The sequence below is a fragment of the Gambusia affinis genome, linkage group LG23, assembly GCF_019740435.1.
Source record: "Gambusia affinis linkage group LG23, SWU_Gaff_1.0, whole genome shotgun sequence".
NCBI classification, from domain to species: Eukaryota; Metazoa; Chordata; class Actinopteri; order Cyprinodontiformes; family Poeciliidae; genus Gambusia; species Gambusia affinis.
In genome coordinates this window covers 11,077,655-11,089,820 of record NC_057890.1, presented here as the reverse complement: position 1 = coordinate 11,089,820, position 12,166 = coordinate 11,077,655, and the positions used below count along the sequence as shown (strand labels likewise).

The window sequence follows — 12,166 nt, the reverse complement described above, 5'->3', positions numbered from 1 at the left end:
TTCTTGCCATCGCCCACCCTCTCTCTCCCTTTAGCTTCAAACTATGCCAAGGGCTTTTACATTTGCAGCTCCCATTCTGCTTCCTACTCTCTGTCACTTTCCACATCTCCACCCTTCACACCTCCCACCAGTCTCTAATTATCAGATCTAAGTAGGTCCCCAAGAAGAAAAGGAGTCGGGGAAAAGAAGGGAGGAGAGCGAATCAGTGATGGGCTTGTTGAGAAACGTGAGATTGGTCATTGAGAAGGGATGAACCATAGGTGAACTGCACTGGCTGCTTTTTTTATATATATATATATATATATATATATATACATATATATATATATATATATATATACATATACAGTGGTGTGAAAAAGTGTTTGGCCCCTTTCTGCTTTCTCACGTTTGTCACACTTAATAGATTCTGAACATTCAACTATTTTTAAATATCAAAGACAACACAAGCAAATGCAAAATGCATCTTTTAAATTTGTGATTATATAATTACACGACCTTTCACATGGCAAAAGACATGATGTACATAGGAAATGACAATGGATGAGGGAAAAAGAGTGAGAGAGATACTGCTAGAGCAAAACACAAAACAGAAGGCAACTTTTATTTTCAGTCACCTATATGTTGAGTCATGCTATTTACAGGTACTTTTCTCTTTATAGTCCTTCAGTTAAAGTCCTTGATTACATTCCCTGTCACTAACATTTACAACCTGAAACACAGCCGTTGCTGTGTTTCAAGTTGTAAATTCACACAAATGCACATTTACAGGACACAGTTTCAGTCTTTTTTTCATCAAATCTGGTTCTCTAGTCTTTCTTCAGCAAGATGAAAGTGTAAAGAGTATAAAGGAAATGAGGATAAGAGGTTTTGTCACCATGTAGCAGACATCTCTGCCCTCGTGAGTGTAATGAATTGGTATATTCAGATAAGTAGTTATATTTAATTAAATGGATTTGAAGATGAAACTATATACTTCCCAACATTTTCTGTCAGTTCTCCACATTCTCCTAAATAATCCATTAAACAGGTTGTCAATACTTTTCACAAAAGCAACACAGTAACTAGATGTGTTAATGAAAACTCTGTACAGTGTCTCACTTTAAAATTTGAAGTACAGAATGTAAGAATGTCTTAAAGCATGTCATTATCACATGAGAAAAGGTGTTTTCTGTATTTAGTTTTATATTTCAATTCAGTTCTTTAAAACTCACCTATGATTAGTTAATTTAAAATAAAATAGGCATCAATTGCATTTCAAAAGATCCTTAAGGGTTGGAAAAATGTATTTCTGTTAATTTTGAAGTTTACAGCATAGAGGTAATTTTAAAGATTAAGTATTACATAAAACTTAACATTTAAAAAATGATATTCATATACTGGAAAGTATATGGACTTAGCATTTGCTCAAGCTGCTTTTGCATGAGTAACAGCATCAATGTGGCATAACCTGAAGCCAGTCGGTCTGTGAGGTGTATTGAAAGCTCTGTTTGCTTTAATGATAAACTTGTGCCTGTTTGTATCATTGGGTCTAACGTCTTTCACCTTCCTCTTGATAATACTCCGTACAATAGGTTGTCAGTTATGAGTGCAGTCTGATACGAATCTGTACATTAATCTAGAAGAGTTTAATTATTTTTTTATCAAGATATGCAATGTTCTTGCCATATAGCAGTGGGATATTAAGTATATTTATGTTAAGTGCTGTCATCTAAGTAGGCATCTGAGTAAACCACTGACTCTTGGGGTGTTTGCACTTAAGCATGTGGAGAATAATAATAAAACCGTGCACATTACATCAGCTAAACATCTACATAAATCTCAACAACACGGAGCGAAATCATAATTTGGAGCCAACTAGGAAGATATGCAATCTTTGTTTGTTTCAACCCTTAATAATGCTGAAAATGTTCACATGCTGTTGTTTCAGTGCATCTTATTTTCTATTTTTATTTACAAACAGACATCAAAGCTACGAAACAGAGAAATGCACATAAAAATATGCAGTAATCAAAACTTTTATTATGCTTTTACCTTCTGCTTTAATTTTATTTCACAAAAACTAACTAGGCCTTTTGGCATTTCGGCATTTTGCAGTTCTGAATTGGTGTCTATGGGGATATGTGCTTTGAAATTATAAGCCTGATATGACATTAGTTTATGACTATGATAAAATGGGGATGTTCTGTGTATGTGTGCACAGATATGTTAGGCAACTTGGATTCAGATCTGTAGCCACAAAGTAAATATATTCAGATGTTTTTCTATCTCCAGACATGTTGCCATATTGAAACATTATTCAAGGTATGATTTGTCTGACTTTGTGGTTACTGGCTAGGTTTTCATCCTTAAACTCTAATGTAATTCTGAAGCTTTGGTTTTTGTTTTAAATAAATGCAATTGGATCATTACTGTTTTTATTTCAAATCGCATATTTTACTAAAATGCTAAAATATCATACTTGTCTATGTGAAACAAAGTTTCTTGTATGTTTGAAATGAAATTATTATAACTTGGCCCAACAGGCATTTATCTTAGCATGTGTGTGTAAAATTCAGTCTCATCATCACTTCACAGCTCTATCGCTGTAGATCTGTGTCTTAAAGATTCCACTCAGGCGCTATGTTAGGTCATACTCCAGTGCTTTCCGTGTTTTCATTTCCACAAACCAGATCAGATTTATTGTCCCCATTGTTCATGTCTATTAACTGGAAAAGATGTGATTAAAAATGGATTGCATCTCTCTTTGCTCTCCCGCTCATTTTCATTCTCCAAATATGACCCTTCGTTCTTAGGAAAATGAGATTTGGAAGAGCAAACACAGTCACCGCCACCTTCCTCTCCTCCACCGCTGAACTCACCCCCCTCTGTGTGTCATTTATCTATAATGACTTTGTGAATGGTGTCACAGAGCGTTCGGCTCTCTCACCACGTGATTGAGTCACTCACTAGTCAGTCACTCACTCAGCCTACCCAAATCAAGTGGCTTTTAATGAACTTCAAACAAGTGTTATCACACAGTTCAACATGTGCTCTGCTTCAACCCCTCCTGCTCCCCCTCCCCAGGTCCATCCGTTATGGGGCTTCTCTTATCTGCTTCCTTTCTTTTCACCCTCTTTGCACTTCTCTCTTAGACATACTAAAGCTTCCCCTGTCACATGCCCTTAATGGTGTTCCTGCCGCTTTCAGTTTGGGTCTTCTTTTGTTGTTCCTTTCTCTGCTGTTTTCCCTGTCTGCTGCTCTTCTGCAAAACACACGGAACATTTTGCAATGTGTTCAGGGAAGTGTTGTTCTGTATTTATTATGCTCACCTGTCTTTGCCCCCCTTCCATTTTACCTTACATGTATTCTTGTCAGATTATTCTGCTGTCCTGATGCCATTTGTTTTACTTGTTGACCTGCCACTTTGTCCTACGCCGTCTCTTCATCCTTTAACATCCCTTTCACATTTTTTTTTCTGTTTTTTTGTCACTCCCTTTCTCTGTGCTTGTCATTCATTTTTATTTATTTTATTATTAAACATATATTGGAAACATCTGCAAAATCTTGTGTTTCTTAAAAATACAAGAAAAAAACTTCAGTATGCATGCATCTTGGATATCTAGTAAATTAGTATTAAAGTTCTTCCTTAAGTGTCTGCTTCAATGTATAATTAATGCTTCCATCCTTAGGATAGTATCAGTAGAGTTGAGAGCAGACTTGTCCTTCATTTTCTGAATGTGAACAGGTCTGTCATTTAATTAGAATATCAGTATGCATGCTTCATCATGAAAACCAAGGAACGCACAAAATAGGTCAGGGATCAAATGTGGAAAAGTTTAAAGCAGAGCACAATTTCTGAATAATAATCAAAGCTTTGAACATCTCGGAGCACTGTTAAGACCGTTATCTGAAAATAGAGTTCGGCACAACTGCGAACTTACCAAGACATAGTCATCCACCTAAAACTAACAGACTGAATAAGAAGTCCACCAGTCAGAGAAGCAGCCAATAGACCCACAGTAAAGATCCACAGCTGGAGTAGATGAATATTTTGACAGTCAAGTGTTAGTTGTGTTCTCCACCGATCTGGATATTATCTCAATAAGAAATCCACAGTTGACAGTGGATTTTTGTGGATCTGTCACATAAATCACATATAATGATCTTATTTTTAAAATGTTGAAGGGATTGGAGTAATTTTTCAGACATTTTTAAGTGTATTTTTTGTGACCACATATGCAGTTCATGGAGTTAAATTTTTCTCATGTCACATGCTGCCATCCTTACACTGAAATATCTTTCAGTCAGGGTTCTTACTGTGTACTTTTAGTACAGTATTCAAAAACACACACATGCTGCCATAGTAATTTAATATTAATCATATATTATAAATGATAACCCAACATTTATGTTTGTTTCAGGGCTGTCCACAGTTGCTGCCTGCAGACAGGATACTGGTTCCAGTCAATGTGGTAAAGCCCATCACCCTGCGGGCCAAGAACCTACCCCAGCCACAGTCTGGGCAGAGGGGCTACGAGTGCCTCCTAACCATCCAGGGAAGTGAGCACAGAGTCCCCGCCCTGCGCTTTAACAGCTCCTCAGTGCAATGTCAAAACACATCGGTAAGAATTAGCATCAACAATGGTTCACATTTGCTCACATAACAAGTTTCAGTAAAGACTCCCGGTATTTGCCATCAAAATTTATACTCCTTTCACTGATATTTCCACTGTTAAAAGGTAAGTTAAGTTTTTCCGATATAAAGGGATTAAATGAGACAAGAGCCTAACTATGTCTCCCCTTTATTGAGGCTCCATCCTTTCAATGAATAATGCATTGACAGCAAGTATAAAAGGCTTTATGCTTGTCGTGATGCTAATCGTCTGTTGATACAATAACATTCCATCTTCCTGTCTATCTTCATCACTCTGCATGTGTGTGTGTTTGGGTGTGCATGTCAAGATGTCGGTGGGATTGGGTGTGTAATCACAGTACGGGGCAAACACTGTAGTTTGATTGAGCTGTGAAAGAGGGAAACTGTAATTTAGCAGAAAATTATGATTCTAGCACCAGCCTCTCTTGCTGCTGGTGTTACAGAACCAAATGAAAAATAATCTAATCTTTGAAAGCTCTCTGGTGTGTGTGTGTGGGGGTATGTGTGTGTTCGTGTGTGGGGGTATGTGTGTGTATTCGCTGAGTATAAAGCCACCTGTTGTTGCTGATGTATTTTTGGGATGAAAGAGGAAATCGGGCACTAATGGCATTTGAACACAGAAATAATACACAGTATAAATATTTCCCTCTCTCCCTGCAATGCCACTCATTCCTTCTCTGGTTGCCATGGTTATAGTATTTCTACGATGGGATGGAGATGAGCAGTCTTCCTGTGGAGCTGACCGTCATCTGGAACGGAGATTTCAGCATTGATAACCCTGCCCACAACAAAGGTGAGCATTCAGACAGATGCAGGCGTTGGTGTGATCATGTGCAGCGACACAGAAACACATCTGCTCACCAACTTATTCACTTTACACTTAGTCCAACGTGGTCTCCTGACAAACTTGCATGAAGATATATTCAGTGGATCTGCTGCCTCCCAATTGTTGCCCTTGCAGCCTGTCTCCATAGCAACAGGTGGTGGTGTGCTGAGGTGAAGCATCTATTTCCTGATGTTGCCATGAAGAGTGGTTAACTTTAACACATCCTCCTTTTTTATTTTTTTATTTTTTTGCCTTGTCTATCTCTTTCCCATATGGCTGCATTCCAAATTGCTGTTCTAACTCTCTGGGTTACACTTTATTTGTTTCTCTGGAATATTATTATTTCTTTTTTTTTTTTCCATAGGACTTTTGTGATTAAATTTTCTGTCCTTACTGCCTTCCTTCTTAGTTTTGCCAAACTCCTCCTATTGCTGTTGACTTATTATTGGAAAACTACAGCAGTGTAAAACAAACAAACCAAAAAAACTGTACATCAATGGATATATTGGAAGTACTTTATTTGTCAGTTTTGATCAATATGACTTATAGTTAATAATAACCCAAAATTTAGCTTAAAAGTGGAGTATTTAAACTTGATTTTAATACAGACATGTTATGCTACGGCCTACACAATATTGGGAAAGACTGATGAATTGGCAGCTTCCCAGCAGATATCCAAGCTCCAGAAGATATTGCTAATGCAGATGGCTATTCACTGAGCAAAGTACCCAAGCATGTTAATAGAAGGTTAAGTGGAAGGAAAAAGTGTTGTTGAGAAGTCCAATAAACATAGCCATCCACCACGGAAGTTTGCAACACTTCATGCTTACAAGCTCATTAGTTGTTGGTTTTATTTTGTAGTGTCACATGCCATCTTCACACATTGTCAAAAGTACCAATGGCCACTATAAATTCACTACTGCAAACAGTTTATGCTATACCAGGAAAACATCAGTAGGTAGTGGGTTTTAGTTCTCTGAAAGGCAACCCCTTGTTTTCCCCAAATGCAAGGGAGTCAGGCTCATGAAATGTATTGTTAAAATGTGGATTATATGCCAAAATGACACTGTGCTGCAAGGCAAACTTTGTAGGGTGTTTGTGGCTGTGTTTACATGTGTCTGTGTAAAAAACACATCTGCAAAAATATATCCTTGAGTGTGAGTGCAGAATCAAAGAGGCAACCAAAGTTACAAAGGAGACGCTTGAAATGGAGCACGCTTCTTAAACCGCCTCCTACCTTTGTTTGCCTGCGGAGGAAGCATCTCTCGGGGCATTTTTTGATGGGCACTTCACACATGCATCTAATGGCAATTAAAAGAGAAAATGGCTGGTCTGTTGCCATGGAGATGATATGTTAAATGCGTGGTGGGTGACGAGAGGCAGGAGACTGCATTGTAGGAAGCCCGGTGAGGCAAGGCAGGAGGGAATGCGAGTGTATGAAGATGATGATGATGGCAGGTTTAATGAGATATTTGTAAGAGTTCAGGTTGTGTATAGTGGTTTAGCCTTTTTTAAGTGATTTCTCCTGAATAACTTGATCTCCCTTCCCTCCACATTTTCTTTGTCTGCCTTTATTTCTTACTGCACAGTTCATCTTTATAAGTGTGATGCTCAGCGTGGGAGCTGCGGTTTATGTCTGAAAGCAGACCCACTGTTTGGGTGTGTTTGGTGCAAGGGAGAGAACCGCTGCACCCTCAAGCAGCACTGTTTCCTTCCAGAGAACCAGCTGCTCGAGCCCAATGGGATCAACAGCAAATGCACCAACCCCAAAATCACACAGGTGAGACAAAAACACCAGGAGAAACATGCATGTTATACAAAACAGTACCCAAAAAGTAGTAAAGTGTGTTTAAAATGGTGAGTGGTGGTCAGAATTCATATAAAGCATTTGGGAGTACACCACATTTTATTTCAAAGCAAAACATGAATAAGAAGCATCAAGCAGCTTATTCACTGTACAGAAAGCTCTTTAGTAATTCCAGTGAAAGTGTCCACATTTTTCTTAACCAGCTCAAATATTTACTGTAAAACTGACAAAAATGGTCTGTGAATCGTGTCTTTGTATAACTTCTGTTTCTGAGAATTGCTTCATAGTCTGCACTCCTTTATTTACCTGACTCTTAGGTAAATAGTGACTGACCTAATTAACACTGCAAAAGCATTCATATTAATATTGTTTTTTTTATTTATCAGGTTAAAACCACAAAGGCCTGAGGCCTTTACTGAACATATACGCTTATTTATATTTAATCAAATTACGAGTTGGTGTTTGTACATATGTCAAATTCAATTACAGAGCCAGCAAACATACAACTTTAAGTTGTATGTTTGCTTCAATACACCTGAATCAAAAGGTCATGCAGATTTTTTTAAAATGTGATTCCATTCAGCTGTTTGATTTCAGGAAACCCTCTAGAAGTTGCAGGACGTTGGCCATTGAAGGAGTGCAGTTTGACACTTCTGGTCTAACACACATAATCCCTAAGAATAGTTTGCTTTTGTTTTTTTTCGCTTTATGAAATAATTTAATTCACACACTGAATTGAAGGAATTGAATGACTTCAGTTTCACATGCTCGCAAATAATGCTGACCTAGAAAACTAAAAAATAATAAATAAAACACATGAATTCTTGCAAAAAGAGAGAGAAAAATGCTTTACACCCTTTGTGCCTCTTAAAGCAGTAAAGCCAGTCTGCTTCAGTCCATCACTGGGGCTCTGCAGTGTTTGTTTTCACTCAAAGCAGTGGATTTATTGAAGGCGATGGGACTGTATGTCTTTTTGCATCCCTGGGGCTGCAGTCAGGACATATTGCAGCCTTCTCATCTCCCCCATAAAAAACTGTGAGCAATGTGGAGTGAGGACTTTCCCAAGACTAGCCAGCCTTTAATGCATTCTAATGCAGTAAATTATAATGACATCTCCCACCAACAATATGAGAGAGTGATTCGCATATCAAGATAAAAAGAAGAGGAGAAGTGATTGTTTGCCTCTACGAAACCCTTAATTATCTTGTCAAAGTCAAAAATCTAATCAAAGCCATACTTTGTCTCCCTCCTTTTTTCTTTTTCTCCTCCCTCTCTATTTCTCTTAAGTCAACCCTCTTAAGTCAAATATATTTTATAATGAGTTGGGAGCCACAAGGCATTGTGTACAATTTTTTTTAACTGGATGTATTGCAACCCTTTCCCAAATGGCTTTTTTTCCATCAAAAAATCTGTAGGGAGTTTTATTAATCAGAGGCATTGAACAATTTCTTAACAATATCTCCTATTTGGCAGACTCCAGACTTCTTCATGACTTGGCTTAAATTTAGCTTAATATCCTTCCAAGTTCAGCTATTTCAGTTTGTTTTATTCCACTACATTTTTAAATACTCAAACTATAGTAATTAATTCTTTTGATAATTTTAGTATATGGACTAGGTTTTTATAATATCTTAACAATGTTGTGCTCCAAGATAAACCCACTCATTTGCTCTGCACTCTACCTGCCATGTGAAAACCACAGGGGGGTCACTTTGCCATATATACACAGAGCTGAGAAACGGGGAGAGCTGCCATTGCAGCTGGCTCCGGTCTGCAGCCTGGAGGACTTGTACTTGGCAGAGACTGATGGGGACAGACTACTCTGTCTCCCTTTGTAACATCTATCCATCTGGACAGGCTTGATGGCGTGTACTCACCCATGCACACGCACACACACAGGCTGGCCAAAAGGTAGTTTTGTAAGAAAGTGGTAATGAATGTTGCAACCACATTAACCTGAGATGAGAGATGCTTTTGATTACTGTGATATCACCCGATGTCAGGATCTATAATGATCTGAGTTTATCTGACTGTTGTAAACTTGGAATACACATTTAAAAAAGGACATGATGTTGACCCCAAAGCTTCTTTAACCTCTGGAGTGTTCATTTTGTAGTCAATTGTCTCTATTTGGAATATGCGTGAACACAAACAATTAGCACTTTTCCCCTGAAAGCTCAACAAATCAAGCCTAATTATTAGGTCTAATTGCTCACCTTAGGAATCTATTGGTTTTGAATAGGTCCTATGTTAATACTCTGATTCCACAATCCAGCACTAATGAGCAGTGCATTTTTAGAAGAGCTCCTGAAATGCTCGTGGCATTTGGGAAGTAATTACTGCGGCAAGCAAAGAATGCTTGAGGTACTTATTGTCTTCAGAAGTAGTTAGTCAGTAGTTGGCACTCTTAAAAATGATCAACTTTGCAATCTTGGTATTTTGTGCAGTGTCATAGTCATGCGTTGTTGTGGTTTTCATATTTATTCGTTTTGTAAAAGTTGACAATTGTATTTGTGACAATATGGCTGAGGTCTCATCAGTTATTCAATAAAAGTATTCAAACTAGAGCTTTTTTACATTCGGTTGCTATCTGACCAAAATAATGTATTTAATGTATTTTATTATAAACCTTCACAAAACATGCAGTTCCAGTTGATTGTTTTAGGGGTAACAGGGGAAAAAAAGGCTGTATAGTAAACTATTTAGATTTTTTAAATCTAAATAGATTAAGTATTAATTACTTTCCTCTTTGCAACTATGGACCACTTTTTTTTAAGTTCCAATTAAATACATTGAAGTTTGTGGTTGTAGAATTTAAAAAATGTGAAAAGTTTGTGTTGTCAATGCTTTTGCACAATAAACTGACAAAGAGAAGATTTAAACTGTATTGGATAACCTGTAAAGAGACGACAGACAAGAAGAGACTCACCCTGGCTGGTATAAACATATCAACTCTGTCGCAGGATGAAGTTTTCTCATTTTCTGCAAACTATTGCATGGAAAACACTTTGTTTTAAATGTTTAAATGAGCAAAATTACAGAAATAATCAAGGTTTGGATCCCAACAGATCAACCCTCTCCGCGGTCCCAGGGAAGGCGGCACACTTGTGACTATCCGTGGTGAAAATCTTGGACTGGACTTCAGAGAGATTCAGGGTAATGTGAAGGTGGCTGACGTGGACTGCACCCCCATACGCGATGGTTACATACCTGCAGAACAGTAAGTCATGTTTTTAACTATAAAATAATTTAGCAATCAAATTCTCCTTCCTTTTGCAATGTACATTAATTGCTACTTTTTACTTGAAATTGTTGTCAAACTGATTTCATTTTTATAGCCAAGACTATTTGAGAGGAAACTTAGGTGTCAGCAGGGTACATGAAGTGCATGAAACTTGAATACTAAGTGTACCTTGGATTCATACATTTATAATTTCTAGTGACAAACACTCAAGCAGCTGCACATACATTTGTCCTTACAGTCCAATAATCATCTTAGACATTTCTGGAGGTCAGATTTAGTTGACTTTCCAGTTTAATCCACAGCTAGGGCTTCTTGCAGGTGCCATCTGTCAAATTAGTTTAAAGTTGGCTTATCAACAGACACAGCGCTTCTGCTTAGAAAGAAAGTTGTGGGCCAGCACTTTCTTAGTAAGTGCTGACCCAGCAGAGGTAGCTGTAACTGAGGTCATATGCAAAAGGATAGACTTTTTGCTTTTTCTCCCTCAAGTTTGCCAATCGTAGGAGGTAAAGTTACTACCAAATGGTGCATCACATAAGGTTTTTATCACAATGAAAGCTCTTCTTGATCAGTTTCATCTTTACTTTGTTTCAAGGCTAAAATAATTTCAGTGTGAATTTCTATGCAATCTCTTGTAATTGTAATGTTTTCTTGCAGGATTGTTTGTGAGATGGGGCGAGCAGAGCTGAGCCAGTATACTGGGAACATTCAGGTGTGTGTTGGTGTTGGAGCATGCAGACCAGAATTTATGGCAACATCATCCAAGTACTACTACTTTGTGGTGAGTGTCTATTTTTATTTGAGATTTTCTTTCATATCACAGTTTTTAAATTTTAGTCATATGATTGTAAAAATAAAAATAAAACCTCTAACTTTGCACATGTGACTTACTGAGTTTTGACTTTCTTTCAGAATTGCATTCATTTTAGCGCCTCGATGTTTTCTGTTCTCACTTATCGTGCTAATATATGTTGCTGTTTTGTGGCTCCGTTCCCACATGATAACTTTTCTCTCTTGTGTGGATCAGTTGAGACACATGACTGGCACTCACTAATGAGTTTAAGATGAGGTAGAAAAGCTGATATTTCTAAAAGCGTTTTCTGACAGGAAGTCATAAAGAAACACATTACACCCTCTGCTGTGTTCTTTCAATGCTCTCCCAGCACACAGTCACCAACACAGTTCCACATTCTGGAATACATTTCCAGTGGTTGCTTTTATGGACTTGTTTTTATGCTGTAGTATCATTTTTACTGTTACCCTTCAAAGGATACTGGCCAAGGTTTATTTCTCACTGAGGCCCCTCTTCACAGAGGTATGAGATGTTACATCTAAACATGCTCACAACAGGCTTTAGATGGGACCATAAGAATGCCAGATGGCTTCATAATAGATTGGTACGATGTGCAGCTTCGACTGGACTTGATTAACTACTGCTGTGGCAATTGTATAATGATTCCAACATGTTATTGCCTGTGCCTATTGCCAGTGGGATCTGCGGCTACAGATTGTAGTACATTTTATCCAGCAATGTTCAATAAACAAGAATGATGAGATGGTTATTATGACTTTCTGTCTAAACTTTTTCTGTGAGAAGGAACAGTTCTTTGAACAAATTTGTTTTTAACTTTTTATTCTTTATTTTATTGCGTTTTG

The 12,166-nt window shown here is 37.7% G+C and overlaps 1 protein-coding gene across 1 annotated transcript in view; it reads left to right on the top strand.

Moving 5' to 3' along the window:
* The window catches only part of plxna4 (plexin A4), a 268,637-nt gene that overhangs the window by 174,299 nt on the left and 82,172 nt on the right, over window positions 1-12,166 (top strand). Inside the window, exons 10-14 of the mRNA XM_044108055.1 lie at window positions 4,404-4,604; window positions 5,333-5,429; window positions 7,052-7,242; window positions 10,338-10,489; window positions 11,168-11,291. Of these exons, the coding sequence (XP_043963990.1) occupies window positions 4,404-4,604; window positions 5,333-5,429; window positions 7,052-7,242; window positions 10,338-10,489; window positions 11,168-11,291 (765 nt within the window). The remainder of the gene's footprint in view (window positions 1-4,403; window positions 4,605-5,332; window positions 5,430-7,051; window positions 7,243-10,337; window positions 10,490-11,167; window positions 11,292-12,166) is intronic.